The sequence below is a fragment of the Doryrhamphus excisus genome, linkage group LG4, assembly GCF_037039965.1.
Source record: "Doryrhamphus excisus strain RoL-2023G ecotype Guam linkage group LG4, RoL_Dexc_Guam_v1.1, whole genome shotgun sequence".
In the NCBI taxonomy this organism is placed as follows: domain Eukaryota; kingdom Metazoa; phylum Chordata; class Actinopteri; order Syngnathiformes; family Syngnathidae; genus Doryrhamphus; species Doryrhamphus excisus.
In genome coordinates, this window is record NC_136360.1 from 18,082,677 (window position 1) to 18,101,953 (window position 19,277).

At 35.7% G+C, this 19,277-nt stretch overlaps 1 protein-coding gene across 1 annotated transcript in view; it reads right to left on the minus strand.

The window, feature by feature from the left end:
• The window catches only part of LOC131130155 (ankyrin repeat domain-containing protein 13C-like), a 29,380-nt gene that overhangs the window by 7,586 nt on the left and 2,517 nt on the right, over positions 1-19,277 (minus strand). The window contains exons 2-6 of the mRNA XM_058074382.2: positions 17,361-17,402; positions 12,723-12,827; positions 3,407-3,492; positions 327-372; positions 130-196 (exon numbers count right to left, since the gene is read on the minus strand). Of these exons, the coding sequence (XP_057930365.1) occupies positions 130-196; positions 327-372; positions 3,407-3,492; positions 12,723-12,827; positions 17,361-17,402 (346 nt within the window). The remainder of the gene's footprint in view (positions 1-129; positions 197-326; positions 373-3,406; positions 3,493-12,722; positions 12,828-17,360; positions 17,403-19,277) is intronic.

The window sequence follows — 19,277 nt, forward strand, 5'->3', positions numbered from 1 at the left end:
TTCCACAGAGCCACTCTAATAAGTCATTCCATGTACTGTACCGGTCAAACGCATCAAACAGAATGAGAAAGCGTCCCGAAATTTTTGCCCAGTACGAAATAAGATCCGGCCTGAGTCGATCCCACTTGCCTGATGTTGAGTCCTTGCTTGTAGATCTTGCAGGCATCAGAAGGCAGGATTCTGGATAGCAGAGGCACTGTAGCATTGGGGAACAAAAAAAGGCGTTTGCAAAGCATGCTTATTATTGAAACAGCTTGCCCCCCCCCCCCCCCCCCCCCCACACACACACACCACAGAACAGATAGAGCCTTTCGTGAACGACTCACCCCAACTCTGGAAGTCCCAGTGAAGCTCCAAGTAAAAGTCTCCAAGCTGCAGTTGGAGTGGAATGCATAATGGTTGGCCATTAGAAAAATTAATAAATAATAATAATAATAATAATAATAATAATAATAATAAAGACAGCTGGGGGGTAAATGTGCTATTCAGGACACCGTAGGACGGATGTCCTATACGCAGGCCTGTCACCATAACAAATTTAGCTGGTCGATAATTGTGCTACACATGATCGTGGATACTCAATATTATCATAAACATTTTTTTAAAATAATTTCTTCATTAATTATTGTCATGAGAGGCGTAAATCACTCTCAAAGCACTAGATGGTACTGAAATTTTGCGTACATGTGTGAGCCATATTAGCATGACAGGGAAGTTGCCTGTACGTACACTACCGTTCAAAAGTTTGGGATCACTTGCAAATTTCTTTGTTTTCCAAAAAAAAACCCCAAATTTTTCCACTTCACAAACATTTGTATCCAATTCCCAAACAATGAAAATGAATGAGATAATTTTCAAAGAAGGATGTACATTTTTGCATAGAGGCCTACTATCAACAACTGTCAGTCCTCTGCATCAATCTCCTGGTATGGCTGCTAATCCAAGTTCATCATTTTATAAGGCTAATAGATGATTAGAAAAGCCATCTAAAAATCCTAACTAAAACTAAAATCTCTTACCATGCTGTTAACTACTCCCTTCAGAGAGCAGCACAAACTGGGTCTAACAAGGACAGAAAAACGCTGCACAACTGTGCAAGAAGAAACAAAGAAACAAACAAGAATTATTCCATATGATCGGTGTTGGAATCGGTCAATTTCACTCATGGACGATTGGTATACAAATCGGCAACATACAGTGCATCCGGAAAGTATTCACAGCGCTTCACTTTTTCCACATTTTGTCATTGTTTATGACAATGTGAAAAAAAGTTTTTTTGACATGTTTTGAATTTATTAAAAATAGAAAACAAAGAAATCACATTTACATAAGTATTCACAGCCTTTGCCATGAAGCTGAAAATTGAGCTCAGGTGCATCTTTTTTCCACTGATCATCCTTGAGATCTTTCTACAGCTTAATTGGAGTCCACCTGCAGTAAATTCAGTTGATTGGACATGATTTGGAAATATAATAACTGTCTATATAAGGTCCCACAGTTGACTGTGCATGTCAGAGCACAAACACCAAGCATGAAGTCAAAAGAACTGTCTGTAGACCTGCGAGACAGGATTGTCTTGAGGCACAAATCTGGGGAAGGATACAGAAAAATTTCTGCTGCTTTGAAGGTCCCAATGAGCACAGTGGCCTCCATTATTGGTAAATGGAAGACGTTTGGAACCACCAGGACTCTTCCTAGAGCTGGCCGGCCTTCTAAACTGAGCGATCGGGGAAGAAGGGCCTTAGTCAGGGAGGTGACCAAGGCCCCGATGGTCACTCTGTCAGAGCTCCAGCGTTCCTCTGTGGAGAGAGGAGAGCCTTCCAGAAGGACAACCATCTCTGCAGCAATCCACCAATCAGGCCTGTATGGTAGAGTGGCCAGACGAAAGCCACTCCTTAGTAAAAGGAACATGGCAGCCCGTCTGGAATTTGCCAAAAAGCACCTGAATGACTCTCAGACCATGAGAAACAAAATTCTCTGGTCTGATGAGACAAAGATTGAACTCTTTGGTGTGAATGCCAGGCGCCATGTTTGGAGGAAACCAGGCACTGCTCATCACCAGGCCAATACCATCCCTACAGTGAAGCATGGTGGTGGCAGCATCATGCTGTGGGGATGTTTTTCAGCAGCAGGAACTGGCAGACTAGTCAGGATAAAAGGAAAATGAATGCAGCAATATATAGAGATATCCTGGATGAAAATATTGCTGCATTCATTTTTCCTTCTATCCTGACTAGTCGAATAATGGAGGCCACTGTGCTCATTGGGACCTTCAAAGCAGCAGAAATGTTTCTGTATCCTTCCCCAGATTTGTGCCTCAAGACAATCCTGTCTCGCAGGTCTACAGACAGTTCTTTTGACTTCATGCTTGGTGTTTGTGCTCTGACATGCACAGTCAACTGTGGGACCTTATATAGACAGTTATTATATTTCCAAATCATGTCCAATCAACTGAATTTACTGCAGGTGGACTCCAATTAAGCTGTAGAAAGATCTCAAGGATGATCAGTGGAAAAAAGATGCACCTGAGCTCAATTTTCAGCTTCATGGCAAAGGCTGTGAATACTTATGTAAATGTGATTTTTTGTTTTCTATTTTTAATAAATTCAAAAAAAGTAAAAAAAAAACTTTTTCACATTGTCATAATGGAGTATTTTGTGTAGAATTTTGAGGTAAGAGATTAATTTAATTCAGTTTGGAATGAGGCTGTAACATGACAAAATGTAGAAAAAGTGAAGCGCTGTGAATACTTTCCGGATGCACTGTAAATCCCTCGTATTTACAAAGTCATAAACAGATTTTCCGTGCTCCAACTCCAAAAATATTCCATTTATTGACTTGGAATCCTATATCGTGGAAATTAATTTATCACTGGCAGGTCTGTAACCAATTAATTAAACCAGGGGTGACTGTAATCATGAAAGACAAAAAAATCCTTAGCAATAGCACAAACTGGGTCTAACAAGGACAGAAAAACGATGCAAAATCTATTCATAAATCCTGCTGGAAAAGCCATCTAAAAATCTAAACTAAAACTAAAATCTCTTACCATGCTGTTAACTACTCCCTTCAGAGAGCAGCACAAACTGGGTCTAACAAGGACAGAAAAACGCTGCACAACTGTGCAAGAAGACAAATATCTGAGAGTGATCCCAAACTTTTGAGCGGTAGTGTATGTTGATGGACGACTTTGACAGTAAAAACGTTGCGAGATTAACCTTGTCATAAAACCACACTGAACGGTTGCGTTTCTTTTTGGAATGTAGCGAGCGACATTGTGTGTGAGTGCGCACCATTTTGTATTGTTTTGTTTATATTGACTTCCAGCTTTGTTGTTCGCTTTACACTAATTGTGTCGATGGTATTGTACTCAAGACAAAGACAAAATGGAGTCAGCACTACGTACCTCTTTCAGTGCGGTTAGCAACTTTGGCCTCTTCTCCTCCACGCTCTCCCTGGACTGTTGCTTTAATTTCCTCAGCAGCGCCGTTACTGAGCAACGCAGAAAAACAAGACAACAAAAACGTTTCATTTCACGAGTAAATAAAGCACACACACACACACACACACACACACACACACACACACACACACAAACACAAACCCCCAATCCTGAGACACAAATCCAAAAGCATAAAGAAATGGCTTTCAGGTCTGAGATATCATTTCCTGTGGTCACGCCGTAAAACATCAGAGCGGCGCCAAGGGGACAAGCCGCAGGGAGACGAATGCTTCAGCATCTTTTCTTATTAGATCTTATAGGACCTTTTTACCTAAGATAATTTTCCAAAAATTACAGTTTCGTTTTAAAACTTTTTCTTTAATATTTCAATGTTTAAATGACATTATTTTAACTCATAATACTACAAGTTTATTCTCATAAAACTTTTTCACAACTTTTTCCCTTGTTAGAATACCACTATTTCTATTAATATTTTGACTTTATTCTCATAAAAATTCTTTCCATTTCTAGTTTTTCTTTACATTTTCCAAATATTTCAACTTTGTGCTTGTAAATTTATGACCTTAATCACATATTATAATTTTCCTTTTGTCCTAAATTTACTAATTTCATTCTTTTTTCTTTTGTTAGAATACGAATATGAATTACAGCAGTTTTTTAATGTTCTATATTTATTTAAATTATTTTTATTATTTATTATGTTTTATATTATATTTATATATATTTATTTTATAGTATGACATTTTATATAGTATTCATTATATTATATTATTATTATAATTTATTATAATTATTTTATTATTATTATTATATTTATTATTATTATTATTATTATTATTTTATTATATTATATTTTAATTTTCTAATTGTTTTTTTATTTTATTATATTATGACTTTATTCAAATATTATATATTTTTCCCCAGCTGAATTGTCCAAAATTTCCACCTTTAATTTGTATTGGTTTGCATAATATTATGCCTTAAAAAATATGAAAATATATTTAATATATCAACCTTATGCTTCTAAAATGATGTATTACTCTTCCATCATTACGACATCTTGTCATTGTTTTTTCAATGTTTCAATGACATTATTTTACCTCATAATATAACAAGTTTATTCTCATAAAATCACAACTTTTTTACGTTGTTAGAATACCACTTTTTCTCTGAATATTTTGACTTATTATTCGCATAAAAATTCTTTCCATTTCAATTTTTTTTTACATTTTCCAAATATTTCAACTTTGTGCTTGTAAATTTATGACCTTAATCACATATTGTAATTTTCCTTTTGTCCTAAATTTACTAATTTCATTCTTTTTTTCTTTTGTTAAAATACCACTTTTTTAATTCTTATAAATTACAGCAGTTTTTTTTATTTTCAAAATTTTTAATTATTTTATTATATTATGACTTTATTCACATATTATATATTTTTCCCAGCTGAATTTTCCAACATTTCCACCTTTAATTTGTATCGGTTTGCATAATATTATGACTTTAAAAAAATGAAAATATCTTTAATATATCAACTTTATGCTTCTAAAATGATGTTGAGTTTTAATATTACTCTTCCATCCTTATGACATCTTATCATTGTTTTTTCAATGTTTCAATGACATTATTTTACCTCATAATATTACAGGTTTATTCTCATAAAATCACAACTTTTTTACATTGTTAGAATACCACTTTTTCTCTGAATATTTAGATTTTATTTTCAAAAAATTATTTCCATTTCCTATTTTTTTCAATTTTCCAAATATTTCAACATTGTGCTTATAAATCTATGACCTTAATCACATATTATAATTTTCCTTTTGTCCTAAATTTACTTATTTCATTCTATTTTTCTTATGTTAGAATACCACTTTTTTAATTCTCATAAATTACAGCTGTTTTTTTTCATTTTCTAATTTTTTATTATTTTATTATATTGTGACTTTATTCACATATTATCTATTTTTCCCCAGCTGAATTTTCCAACATTTCCACCTTTAATTTGTATTGGTTTGCATAACATTATGACTTAAAAAAATATGAAAATATCTTTAATATATCAACTTTATGCTTCTAAAATGTGATGTTGAGTTTTAATATTACTCTTCCATCATTACGACATCTTGTCATTGTTTTTTCAATGTTTCAATGACATTATTTGACCTCATAATATTACAAGTTTATTCTCATCAAATCACAACTTTTTTCCTTTGTTAGAATACCACTTTTTCTCTGAATATTTTGACTTTTCTACTGTTTTTTTTTTAATTTTCTAAATATTTCAACTTTGTGCTTATAAATTTATGACCTTAATCACATATTATAATTTTCCTAGTGTCCTAAATTTACTCATTTTTCTTTTTTTATTTTATCATTTTATTCTTTTCACTTTTTTAATTCTCGTAAATTACAGCAGGTTTTTTTCAATATTAATACATTTAAAATATTTTTTTAAATATTCACCTTGAATTTGTATTGTTTGCATAATATTATGACTTTAAAAAATATGAAAATATCTTTTAATATATCCATTTTATGCTTCTAAAATGATGTTGAGTTTTAATATTACTCTTCCATCATTTTTTAAAAATTATTTTATAGTTTTACTTTTTTGTTAAATGACATTACATAATATTTTTTAAAAAACAGCAGCTGCACATGGCCCCCGGGCCACACTTTGGACACCTCTGCATTAGAAGGAATCCTCCAAGGACCATAAAATGAGGAAAAATGGAACAAAAATGGACAAAACAAATCGATTCAGAGAGCGCCACCCGTGTCACGCCCATCCAATCGACCCCCGTGACATTTCCTTTGATAAGCCTTACCAGCTCCCAACATGCTGATCATGTTGCCTATGAGCCGCCGGGCATCACAAAATGAGCACAGATTTCAGACACACAAACACAAGACGGGATGAGGGCGCCTTGATGGCCCAGACGCCTAATGAGCTCCAGCTGGGGCTCACCCTGATCCCCTCGCCGCTACAACGCCGCAGCCATCTGCCGCCAGATCACTCAGACAGCACATACGGGAGAACCAGCCCGGACCACGCGGACATTAAAAACCTCTCTCCGCGCTAATTCACTCACATAACGCTTCCGACACTTCCGTGGGGATAATTAGGATGGCATCACCAGTTAAGGTCCTTTTGGGTTTGACTGGTAAACTGGCAGTAGTCCAGGAACTTGAGAACAGTCAATATTGACAGAAGGCTCAGGTGAACTGAACGAGAGGGGGGGGGGGGGGGAGGTTGGATGCAACCAACTGACAAGGCTGAAAATGCCTGCAAAAATACAGCTTTGATCGGAATGGTACCCGGATGCCCGCCATGTTTGTTGCACACGACAACGACTGAGACAATATTTATCTTAAGACCAGACACACCAGCTTTAAACGGCTTTCATGCTTTTATTGCTTCATGGGGGTGAAATGCTTTATTTCAGGATAGCTGCGTAAAATCCAGAAAATCCACGCTTAATCCATTCATTCATTGTTGCATTCTTCCGAAATAATCTTTGGAAAATGTTCTTCTCATAATACTAGGACTTCATTACCGTAATACCGCCCAAACTGATTTTCCAAAAATTCTAACTTTTTATTTTGTTTACAAAAATGTGACTTTTTGTTTTTACTTTTTTTGTTCCTTTTTCCAATTTCACAACTTTCTTGTAAATTTTCTTTTCGCAAATTCCCACCGTATTTTGACTTTATTCCCGGAACAATACGCTATATAACCTTTCCCGCAAACCAAAAAACAACTTTGATTTATTTTGTTTTTTGATGAAATATTACTTTTTTTCTCTTAATATTTGGACTTTTTTACGTTGTTAGAATACCACTTTTTCTCTGAATATTTGGACTTTATTCGCATCGTTTCCATTTCTACTGCTTTTTTCAATTTTCCAAATATTTCCACTTTGTGCTTATAAATTTATGACCTAAATCACATATTATAATTTTAATTTTGTCCTAAATTTACTAATTTCATTCTTTTTTCTTTTGTTACAATACCACTTTTTTAATTCTCATAAATTTCAGCATTTGTTTTTTAATTTTCAAATGTTTTATTATTTTATTATGACTTTATTCACATATTATATATTTTTTTTACTAGGACTTCATTACCGTAATACTATATAGCTTTTCCCCGCCCAACCTAATTTTCCAAAAATTCAAACTAATAATTTTTTTTTGTTTTTTTGTTTTTTTTTTACAAATGTGCAACTTTTTGCTTCTACTTTTTTTGTTCCGTTTTCCAACTTTCTTCTTGCAAATTTTCTTTTCGCAATTCCCACCGTATTTTGACTTTATTCTCGGAACAATACGCTATATAACCTTTTCCGCAAACCAAAAAACAACTTTGATTTATTTTGTTTCTTGTTGAAATATTACTTTTTTTCTCTTTATATTTGGACCTCATTACCGTAATACTATATAGCTTTTCCACGCCCAAACTCATTTTCCAAAAATTCTAACTTTTAATTTTTTTTTTTTTTTTACAAATGTGCGACTTTTTGCTTCTACTTTTTTTGTTCCGTTTTCCAACTTTCTTCTTGTAAATTTTCTTTTCGCAATTCCTACTGTATTTTGACTTTATTCCCGGAACTATACGCTATATAACCTTTCCCGCAAACCAAAAAACAACATTGATTTATTTTGTTTCTTGTTGAAACATTACTTTTTTTTCTCTTAATATTTGGACTTTATTGACAACTTTTTTACGTTGTTAGAATACCACTTTTTCTCTGAATATTTTGACTTTATTCGCATAAAAATCATTTCCATTTCTACTGTTTTTTTTTGTCCTAAATTTACTCATTTCATTCTTTTTTCTTTTGTTAGAATACCACTTTTTTAATTCTCATAAATTTCAGCATTTGTTTTTTAATTTTCGAGTTTTTTATTATTTTATTATATTATGACTTTATTCAGATATTATATATTTTTCCCCAGCTGAATTTTCCAACATTTCCACCTTTAATTTGTATTGGTTTGCATAATATTATGACTTAAAAAAATATGAAAATATCTTTAATATTTATACTTTATGCTTCTAAAATGATGTTGAGTTTTAATATTACTCTTCCGTCCTTATGACATCTTGTCATTGTTTTTTTCAATGTTTCAATGACATTATTTTACCTCATAATATTACAAGTTTATTCTCATAAAATCACAACTTTTTTCCCTTGTTAGAATACCATAATACTAGGACTTCATTACCGTAATACCATATATATCTTTTCCCCGCCCAAATTAATTTTCCCAAAATTCTAATGTTTGATTTTGTTTAGAAATGTGCGACTTTTTGCTTCTACTTTTTTTGTTCCGTTTTCCAACTTTCTTCTTGCAAATTGTCTTTTCGCAATTCCCACCGTATTTTGACTTTATTCTCGGGACAATACGCTATATAACCTTTTCCACAACCCAATTTCCCAAAACAACTTTGATTTATTTTGTTTCTTGTTGAAATATGATTTTTTTTTCTCTTAATATTTGGACTTTATTGACAAAAAATTGCAGACATTTTTTATCCTTTTTCTGCTTTTTATTAGATTTTCCAACTATTTAAAATTTCTTCTTATATTTATGACTTTACTCCCATCATATTTGGACGTTATTTACATAATATAACTTTTTCTGCAACCTAATTAGGGCGGCACGGCAGGCGAGTGGTTATCGCGCAGACCTCACAGCTTATAGACCAGGGTTCAATTCCACCCTCGGCTATCTGTGTGTGGAGTTTGCATGTTCTCCCTGTGCATGCGTGGGTTTTCTCCGGATACTCCGGTTTCCTCCCACATTCCAAAAACATGCTAGGTTAATTGGCCACTAGGCGGCAGTAATGGCAAGAAACATTGACTTTATATTAGATTACCTTAACACCGCATGAAGTCATCCATGGCATGTCCACATGATAGAGTGGGGAAAAAACATCCTCCCATTCCGTGTGGAAGTGGTAAGCTTACTGAGTTTGGAAGAAATTAATTTGAGGATAACTGGTTAGCTTGTGGCTGCACAGCGTGCAAGTGGTTAGCTCGCAGGCCTCACAGCTAGGAGACCCGAGTTCAATTCCACCAATTGCATCTTCTCCCCGTGCATGCGTGGGTTTTTTACTCCGGGTACTCCGGTTTCCTCCCCCATTCCAAAAACATGCTAGGTTAATTAGAGACTCCAAATTGTCCATAGGTATGAATGTGAGTGTGAATGGTTGTTTGTCTATATGTGCCCTGTGATTGGCTGGCCACCAGTCCAGGGTGTACCCCGCCTCTCGCCCGAAGACAGCTGGGATAGGCTCCAGCACCCCCGCGACCCTTGTGAGGAAAAGCGGTACAAAATGTATGAATTAATATTATTATTATTTATTCTAATGTTATAATATTACAACATTATTCTTGTAATATTAAAATTTTTCTTTTTCTATTTTCACTTAATTCTTATAAAATGACTGCAGATTTTTGAAGTTGTATTCTTTTTAAAGAAATGAAACAGCCGTGGGCCTTGGTTTGGTCTGAGCTTATCAGAAAAGAGGCAAAAATGACGATCTCTGTTTTCAAAGCTGACGTGTGTCAATAACTTGTTTTGCCTAAAAGACAAAGAAATTGGAAATTCAAAAATATTCACATTTGAGAGGCTAAAATCAGAAGGTATTTAAATTTTGAAATCCAACAAATGATTCATTGAATACCAAAATAATTTTTGATTCATTGGAAAATCGATACTCATCAATTAATCGTAAATTGTGGCAAAGCGTGAGAGAACATAAAACGGCCCATTTGCCTTTAAACCAGCTGTTTTTTTCATAGGTTTTTCTCAGGCTGTTCAGGTGTGACTCGTGTATTGCTGTAAACAAAAGCAATCTAAAAAAAACAGCCTTTGAAAATTTGAAAAACAGCCTCCGGTCCAATCCATCAAGTGTCATGTATTAGCACTAATTAGCGTCTGTCACGCTCCAAAACGAGTAACTCTACTAAGACTGCTAAGAATGTGTAAGGAAGCCAACTGCTATATAATATGATAAAGCCGACGTGTGGAAACCACAGCCCGCGGGCCGTGTTTTGAACTACCAAAATGATTCCAATGGTTTCTGAAGCCAGAGAGTCTGGTGATACACGGGTCATTACGGGACGGTAATCATGGGCCTGCATCGCAGCAGCACCCCGAAGACGAGCCTGTGTGACGGAGACGGACAGAGAAGCAAGCCTGCTATGACGAAACCGGGCTGTGTTTGGTTTCATCCTCTTGAAATTCAAGATGACGAACCGACGCGGACCACCAGGCCTCCGCTTGGGAGCGAGCCCTGACATACACTACCGCTCAAAAGTTTGGGATCACTTGCAAATTTCTTTGTTTACCAAAGAAAAACACATTTTCATGCATTTCACAAACATTTGTATCCATTTCACAAACAAGTAAAATAATAATAGGCTAATAGATGATTAGAAAAGCCATCTAAAAATCTAAACTAAAACTAAAATCTCTTACCATGCTGTTAACTACTCCCTTCAGAGAGCAGCACAAACTGGGTCTAACAAGGACAGGAAAACGCTGCACAACTATGCTGATGATGGATGACTAAGGATAGGTTTTAAAATCAAAAACCATTAATCAAATACCATACACTACCGCTCAAAAGTTTGGGATCACTTGCAAACTTCTTTGTTTACCAAAGAAAAACACATTTTCATGCAATTTTTTTCCATTTCCCAAACAATGAAAATGAATGAGATGATTTTCAAAGAAGGATGTACATTTTTGCATAGAGGCCTACTATCAACAACTGTCAGTCCTCTGCATCAATCTCCTGGTATGGCTGCTAATCCAAGTTCATCATTTTATAAGGCTAAGAGATGATTAGAAAAGCCATCTAAAAATCATAACTAAAACTAAAATCTCTTACCATGCTGTTAACTACTCCCTTCAGAGAGCAGCACAAACTGGGTCTAACAAGGACAGAAAAACGCTGCACAAATATCTGAGAGTGCGTAGTTTAACACAAAGACGCCTCACAGGTGGTCACCTGGCAGCTGCACTAAATAGTAGCCGTCAAACACCAGTGTCAGTATCAACAGTGAAGTGGCGACTTCAGGATGCTGGACTTCATAGCAGGACTGCCAAGAAAAAGACCCCAAAAATTGATCCCAAACTTTTGAGCAGTCGTGTGCTTCACTTTCCTTTCCGTTGGAATCCAAACCAGAAGATGAGAGGATAAGATTGGTAAAAATGGAGGCCACGAGCATTGGGTTAAAAATAACTTGAGCTACCGTAAAATGACATAGGCTAAGAATAGTCTGAGAGGCTGGAGTTGAAATCCAGCGTTCTGTTGGTAGATGGATGCAGCGTGGCGCTGACAAAGCGTGGCGGGTCCAGACAAACACTCTTCTATTCCTGTAAAAGTTCCAGCCTCTGGCGTAGAATGTTGTCTCAGCTCGTACAGCTCTAACTTCATTCATACACGTCCGATACGTTCGAACAAGTTAGATCGATTTCCAGAAAAAAACTGCACCTCAGCTTGGTCACATACATTAGAGTAGCTGACAAATTAAAAAATACAACTTACAAACTGTGTAAAAAAAGTATTTAAAAATATTTAAAAAATATTTAAAAATATTTAAAAATATTTTTATGTAACTCATACCTTTGTTCTAATATTTTGACTTTTATTATCTGATTTTCCCCCAACTTTTTGTGTATTATTCCCATGATGTTTGGGCTTTATTCTTGTAACATAACGTTTTCCACAACCTAATTACCCAAAGGTCGCCTCGGTGAGCGAGTGGTTAGCATGTTGGCCACACATTCAGGAGACCTGGGTTCGATTTCTCTCTTTACATACATAAAACAATTGTAAATTTAAAAAGAATGTAGTCAAATTAATCACATTTTCACATGAATTAATCATGATTAATCACTATTTGCTACTATGTGTGAAATATCCTCATTTTTGCTCAATTTTAATAGAAAGATATAAATGACAGGACAGGAGTGGTTAGCGCGCAGACATCACAGCTAGGAGACCAGGGTTCAATTCCACCCTCGGCCATCTCTGTGTGGAGTTTGCATGTTCTCCCCGTGCATGTGTGGGTTTTCTCCGGGTACTCCGGTTTCCTCCCACATTCCAAAAACATGCCATGTCATGTCATACTTTTTGGCATTCACATCTGTCAATCACAGCTGTTGTTCACTCATAACTAAAAAGTGACATGTCGTCATTTCACCATGGTGGTGATGTTTAACCAAGTCCGATACTTACTCATTTGTCGGTCTCCGTAACTGATGGCCTCAGCCAGGGGGCTCCATCCCTGAGCATTCTTCACCTTCACAGGTGCATTGTGGGCCAGCAGCAGATGGGCACATTCTGCAGACGGAAAACAGTAATCCATTCACAAATCCACACTATAGCACAACATTTGCTATAATCATTCACAGGTTGTAATAGATATTCAATTAGCTTCATTATTAGAAATTCATCCTCCAAAAGGGTCCACAAAAATCATTTAAATTGACTAAATCGTAAATTGATCAATCAAAAACAACAAGCTTCAAATGAATGGACTAAAAAAGGAATGGTGGTTGCAGCTCCGGACCCTTTGGAAGGGATTAATAACAAAAACCGAGCTACACCACCGCTCAAAAGTTTGGGATCGACGACCTGTGAGGCGTCTTTGTCTTAAACTACACACTCTCAAATATTTGTGCAGCGTTTTTCTGTCCTTGTTAGACCCAGTTGGTGCTGCTCTCTGAAGGGAGTAGTTAACAGCATGGTAAGAGATTTTAGTTTTAGTTCAGATTTTTAGATGGCTTTTCCAGCATGATTTATTAATAGATTTTGCATCGTTTTTCTGTCCTTGTTAGACCCAGTCTGTGCTATTGTTAAAGATTTTTTGTCTTTCATGATTACAGTCACCCTTGGTTTAATTAATTGGTTACAGACCTGCCAGTAATAAATTAATTTCCACAATATAGGATTCCAAGTCAATAAATTGAATATTTTTGTAGTTGGAGCACGGAAAAACTGTTTATGACTTTGTAAATACAAAAAATTTACGTTGCTGATTTTGATACCAATCATCCATGAGTGAAATTGACCGATTCCGACACCGATCATATGGAATAATTCTTGTTTGTTTCTTTGTTTCTTCTTACACAGTTGTGCATTGTTTTTCTGTCCTTGTTAGACCCAGTTTGTGCTACTGTCTGAAGGGAGTAGTTAACAGCATGGTAAGAGATTTTAGTTTTAGTTAGGATTTTTAGATGTCTTTTCTAATCATCTATTAGACTTATAAAATGATGAACTTGGATTAGCAGCCATACCAGGAGATTGATGCAGAGGACTGACAGTTGTTGATAGTAGGCCTCTATGCAAAAATGTACATCCTTCTTTGAAAATCATCTCATTCATTTTCATTGTTTGGGAAATGGATACAAATGTTTGTGAAATGCATGAAAATGTGTTTTTCTTTGGAAAACAAAAAAAAAATGTGAGCGGTAGTATATGTAGTACTACTGCGCTGTTTAAAGGTCAATGCTTGTTCTTGTGAAGCGTCGCAAAGGTTGCCTGATGCTTTGTGGTTCTATGAAAGCACTGCTTAGTACATGTAGTACATTGATATCCGTCATCATCTCACTCAGAAGATCTCAGGATCATCGCAGCGTATTTAGAGATCTTTCTATCCGGGTGCTGTCTAGTTCATGGATTCGGGATGCAGTGTTGCCGGCAGATTATGGTGACTGCAGATGCCGCCGGAGCTTAACGTCAGCACGTAAAACATCAAACATCTGTGCCCCGTGCTTTGGCAAACATCTGGGATGAAGCGGCTGATAAGAGAGGTCACTGTGCGGTGTGACGTACGCCTCCGATTCCCTGAAGCTTTTCACCGGCATATGGCCCGACGGTTGTGTAATAATCATGACAACAGTTAGCAAACTTTACGTAACCAGTGATGGCCTTTTTATTTGTACTGATATATTTGGGTCAACCATGTGGGGGATACTCGTACTTAGCATAATTCCACCAACTTCGCTCGACACTTAACACATTCAGATTCTGTTTGCTTTGTTGGCGCCGATTCCGAAGAAAGCGAGAAGAAATTCTGACTGAAACGATGATCTCCCAGGAGCTGAGGCGGCATTTATTCCGAGCACAAATACGCCGGAACAGATGAGTTTAGCTGCATCATGGGAGCCCGGCACTGATGGCTGTGTTCTCGTTTAGCCGCCAAAAAATATCCACATTTAATAAAGCAAAGTATTTTCAAATATACAAACTTTTTCAATGAAGTAAAATACAAAACATCAGGCCTTCAGAAGATGCATTCAATGCCACTGTAACGTTTGGTGAGATACACAAGCACCACTCTTTATCGCTAACACAGGGGGGGGAAGCTAAAACTCAACTCTGAACCATCACTTCCTGTCTGCCCCCAACTCAGCTCCCTGAGTACTGGAACACATTTACAGCAACACACAAGTCTTATTTCTGTCTTATATAGATAATTTTCTTTTATTATGTCGACTATATTGGGTAATACGGGCATAAGGGACTTTTTATGGGACATTTTATGTTTTCAATGGCATTTTTTTATTGTTGTCGTGTCTTCAGGCTACTTTTTTTTAATATACACTACCGCTCAAAAGTTTGGGATCACTTGGAAATTTTTGGGTCTTTTTCTTGGCAGTCCTGCTATGAAGTCCAGCATCCTGAAGTTGCCGCTTCACTGTTGATACTGACACTGGTGTTTGACGGCTACTATTTAGTGCAGCTGCCAGGTGACGACCTGTGAGGCGTCTTTGTCTTAAACTACACACTCTCAGATATTTGTCTGCATCGTTTTTCTGTCCTTGTTAGACCCAGTTTGTGCTATTGCTGAGGATTTTTTGTCTTTCATGATTACAGTCACCCCTGGTTTAATTAATTGGTTACAGACCTGCCAGTGATACATTAATTTCCACGATATAGGATTCCAAGTCAATAAATGGAATATTTTTGTAATCGGAGCACAGAAAATCTGTTTATGACTTTGTAAATACGAGGGATTTATGTTGCCGATTTCGATACCAATCATCCATGAGTGAAACTGACCGATTCCGACACCGATCGTATGGAATGATTCTTGTTTGTTTCTTCTTGCACAGTTGTGCAGTGTTTTTCTGTCCTTGTTAGACCCAGTTTGTGCTGCTCTCTGAAGGGAGTAGTTAACAGCATGGTAAGAAATTTTAGTTTTAGTTTAGATTTTTACATGGCTTTTCCAGCATGATTTATTAATAGATTTTGCATCGTTTTTCTGTCCTTGTTAGACCCAGTTTGTGCTATTGCGAAGGATTTTTTTTTGTCTTTCATGATTACAGTCACCCCTGGTTTAATTAATTGGTTACAGACCTGCCAGCGATAAATTAATTTCCACGACATAGGATTCCAAGTCAATAAATTGAATATTTTTGTAGTTGGAGCACGGAAAATCTGTTTATGACTTTGTAAATACGAGGGATTTACGTTGCCGATTTTGATACCAATCATCCATGAGTGAAATTGACCGATTCCGACACCGATCATATGGAATAATTCTTGTTTGTTTCTTCTTGCACAGTTGTGCAGTGTTTTTCTGTCCTTGTTAGACCCAGTTTGTGCTGCTCTCTGAAGGGAGTAGTTAACAGCATGGTAAGATATTTTAGTTTTAATTAGGATTTTTAGATGGCTTTTCTAATCATCTATTAGCCTTATAAAATGATGAACTTGGATTAGCAGCCATACCAGGAGATTGATGCAGAGGACTGACAGTTGTTGATAGTAGGCCTCTATGCAAAAATGTACATCCTTCTTTGAAAATCATCTCATTCATTTTCATTGTTTGGGAAATGGATACAAATGTTTGTGAAATGCATGAAAATGTGTTTTTCTTTGGTAAACAAAGAAATTTGCAAGTGATCCCTAACTTTTGAGCGGTAGTGTATGGTATTTGATTAATGGTTTTTTATTTTAAAATCTATCCTTAGTCATCCATCATCAGCACAGTTGTGCAGCGTTTTTCTGTCCTTGTTAGACCCAGTTTGTGCTGCTCTCTGAAGGGAGTAGTTAACAGCATGGTAAGAGATTTTAGTTTTAGTTAGGATTTTTAGATGGCTTTTCTAATCATCTATTAGCCTTATAAAATGATGAACTTGGATTAGAAATGGGAAAATATTGTTTGTGAAATGCATGAAAATGTGTTTTTCTTGCCAAATCAAAGAAATTTGCATGTGATCCCAAACTTTTGAGCGGTAGTGTAGTGTATCAACATGGGCTCTATGAATCCACACAGTGATATCGCTGTGGAACAACTGGAACAAAGCATGCCATTTAGTATATAAAATCAGGTTAGAACACACAAACATGAGAGCTTATTGCAGCTTTCGCCACCGATCTGATTCCCACTTTACTTAAATGCTTAAACCTTGCAGAGCTCTGCACTTTCTGTACGATCTTGTTCATTCATTTTTAATATACATCCCAGCGGTTGGTGGTGTGCTAGTTAATAAAGATGCACAGGCAAACAAAGGCTCTCCAGCCACGCCCTGCTTACTGTATGATCTCATGCTACATCCCTCAGCCTGTCCAATGTGAGCGTCCCTGGAGGACATGGCAGGAGCTCAGGCCAGAGACTGACAACCTCATTAGCACGATCAATTCCGCAGCGTGTAATCCCTCACTCTTGTGTTCGAGTTCCATTCCAAACCGATGCAGTAGCGCCAAAGTAAAGGACCGTATGTTTGAATTATTCCCGTGCTGCAAAAAGAACGGGTTCAACAACGTACACAGTCCGGCTGAACAACATTCACCGTGCACACCAATCATCTGTTTGATTCCGCGGCATCTTTACATCTGGTCAAAATCAACACAAAGGGACAGACTCACCTTTGTGGCCCATCATGACAGCCAGATGGAGCGGGGTGTTTCCTGAAGAAGGCAGAAGACACAACGCAGCATATAATAATAATAATCATAATAACAGCAAGTATGAGTAGAACTTGGGTTAATCAGTGTTCTATTAATCTGCTAAAGCTGTGTAATACAAGGGAAATGCATTGTTCCACCCGCAAACGTAATAACTACCCACAAACGTAATACAAATCTGCAGCTTTGAATGTAATAATCCCGCAAATGTAATACATTTCCCACAAACGTAATAAAATTTGCCTACTGCAAACGTAAAACTGAATTTTTATTTGTATTTATTTTTCTGAATTATTACATTTTGTTTGTGGGCGTACATGTGCGTTTTAGTTACAGTATATTATTGTATGTGTGAGTTAAAGGTTTGTGTGTATATGGGGAAGAAATAATCAAAATAAATAAATAAAATAAATAAATACAATTTATACATAATATAATATTATATATAAATTTATACATAAAATAAAATAAATAAATAAAATATAATAATAATAATAATCGTAATAATAATTTTATTTAAAACAATTGCAATTATCACAATTATGTTATCTTTTTTAATTTAAAATAAATTAGAATTAGTAATTAAAGATTCCTTTAATGTATTGAAATGATACTCTTTGAATAATATTTTTTCCACAAAAAAAGGAAAAAAAATTATCTGTAAATTAAAAATTAAATCTGTAAATGTAATAACGTCCCACAAATGTAATATGAGACAAAATAATTATCTTTGTGGTTGTTGTTGTTGTTTGTTCTTTTTTCTTTTAATGAGGGAGATGGTGTAGATGTCATTTTGAGGATTTTAACAAGATAATTTTTTTGTGTGTGGAAAAAATATTATTCAAATCATTTGAATACATTAAAGGAATCTTTAATTATTAAATTATAATTTATTTTAAATGAAAAAAGATAACATAATTGTAATAATTGCAATTGTTTTAATACAATTATTACTATTATTATTATATTTTCTTTAATTATTTTATATATAAATTTATATATAATATTATATATAAATTTTATTTTATATTTTATTTATTTATTTTGATTATTTCTTCCCCATATACACACAAAAATCACACATACAATAATATACTGTAACTAAAACGCACATGTACACCCACAAACAAAATGTAATAATTTCTTGGAAATGAAATAGTTATTACATTACATATTACATATCACCAGTGGGGCTGTCAAAAATAGCATGTTAACAGCGCTAACTTATTTAATTAATTACGTTATATTTTGCAGCGTAATTAGAGCAAGCCACGCCTCTTTCTTATGGCGACAGATCCCTCATTTATCACGGTTAATCGGCTCCGGACCCGACTGTGATAAGTGAATTTGACTGTGAGTTGGATTTGATGTTTATGAATCTGATATGTTTATGTTAGGCAGTCGAGCGGTTAGCCTGCAGACCTCACAGCTAGAAGATCCGGGTTCAATTCTATCCTCGGCCATCTCTGTGTGGAGTTTGCATGTTCTCCCCGTGCATGCGTGGGTTTTCTCCGAGTACTCCGGTTTCCTCCCACATTCCAAAAACATGCTAGGTTAATTAGAGACTCCAAATTGTCCATAGGTATGAATGTGAGTGTGAATGGTTGTTTGCCCTGTGATTGGCTGGCGACCAGTCCAGGGTGTACCCCGCCTCTCGCTCAGCACCCCCCGTGACCCTCATGAGGATAAGCGGTAGAAAATGAATTAATGAATATTCTGCACAGTACTTCCTGCTATTGTCTCGCCATCGTCAGTAGCATTACTGTCACCTAGCCACCAGTATAGTTTAGTACGTCACCAAAATGTCTTTGAATGCATCTTATGAATGCCTCATATTTGTATTTTAGTTTATTTCACCATTTTTATGCTTTAAATGCT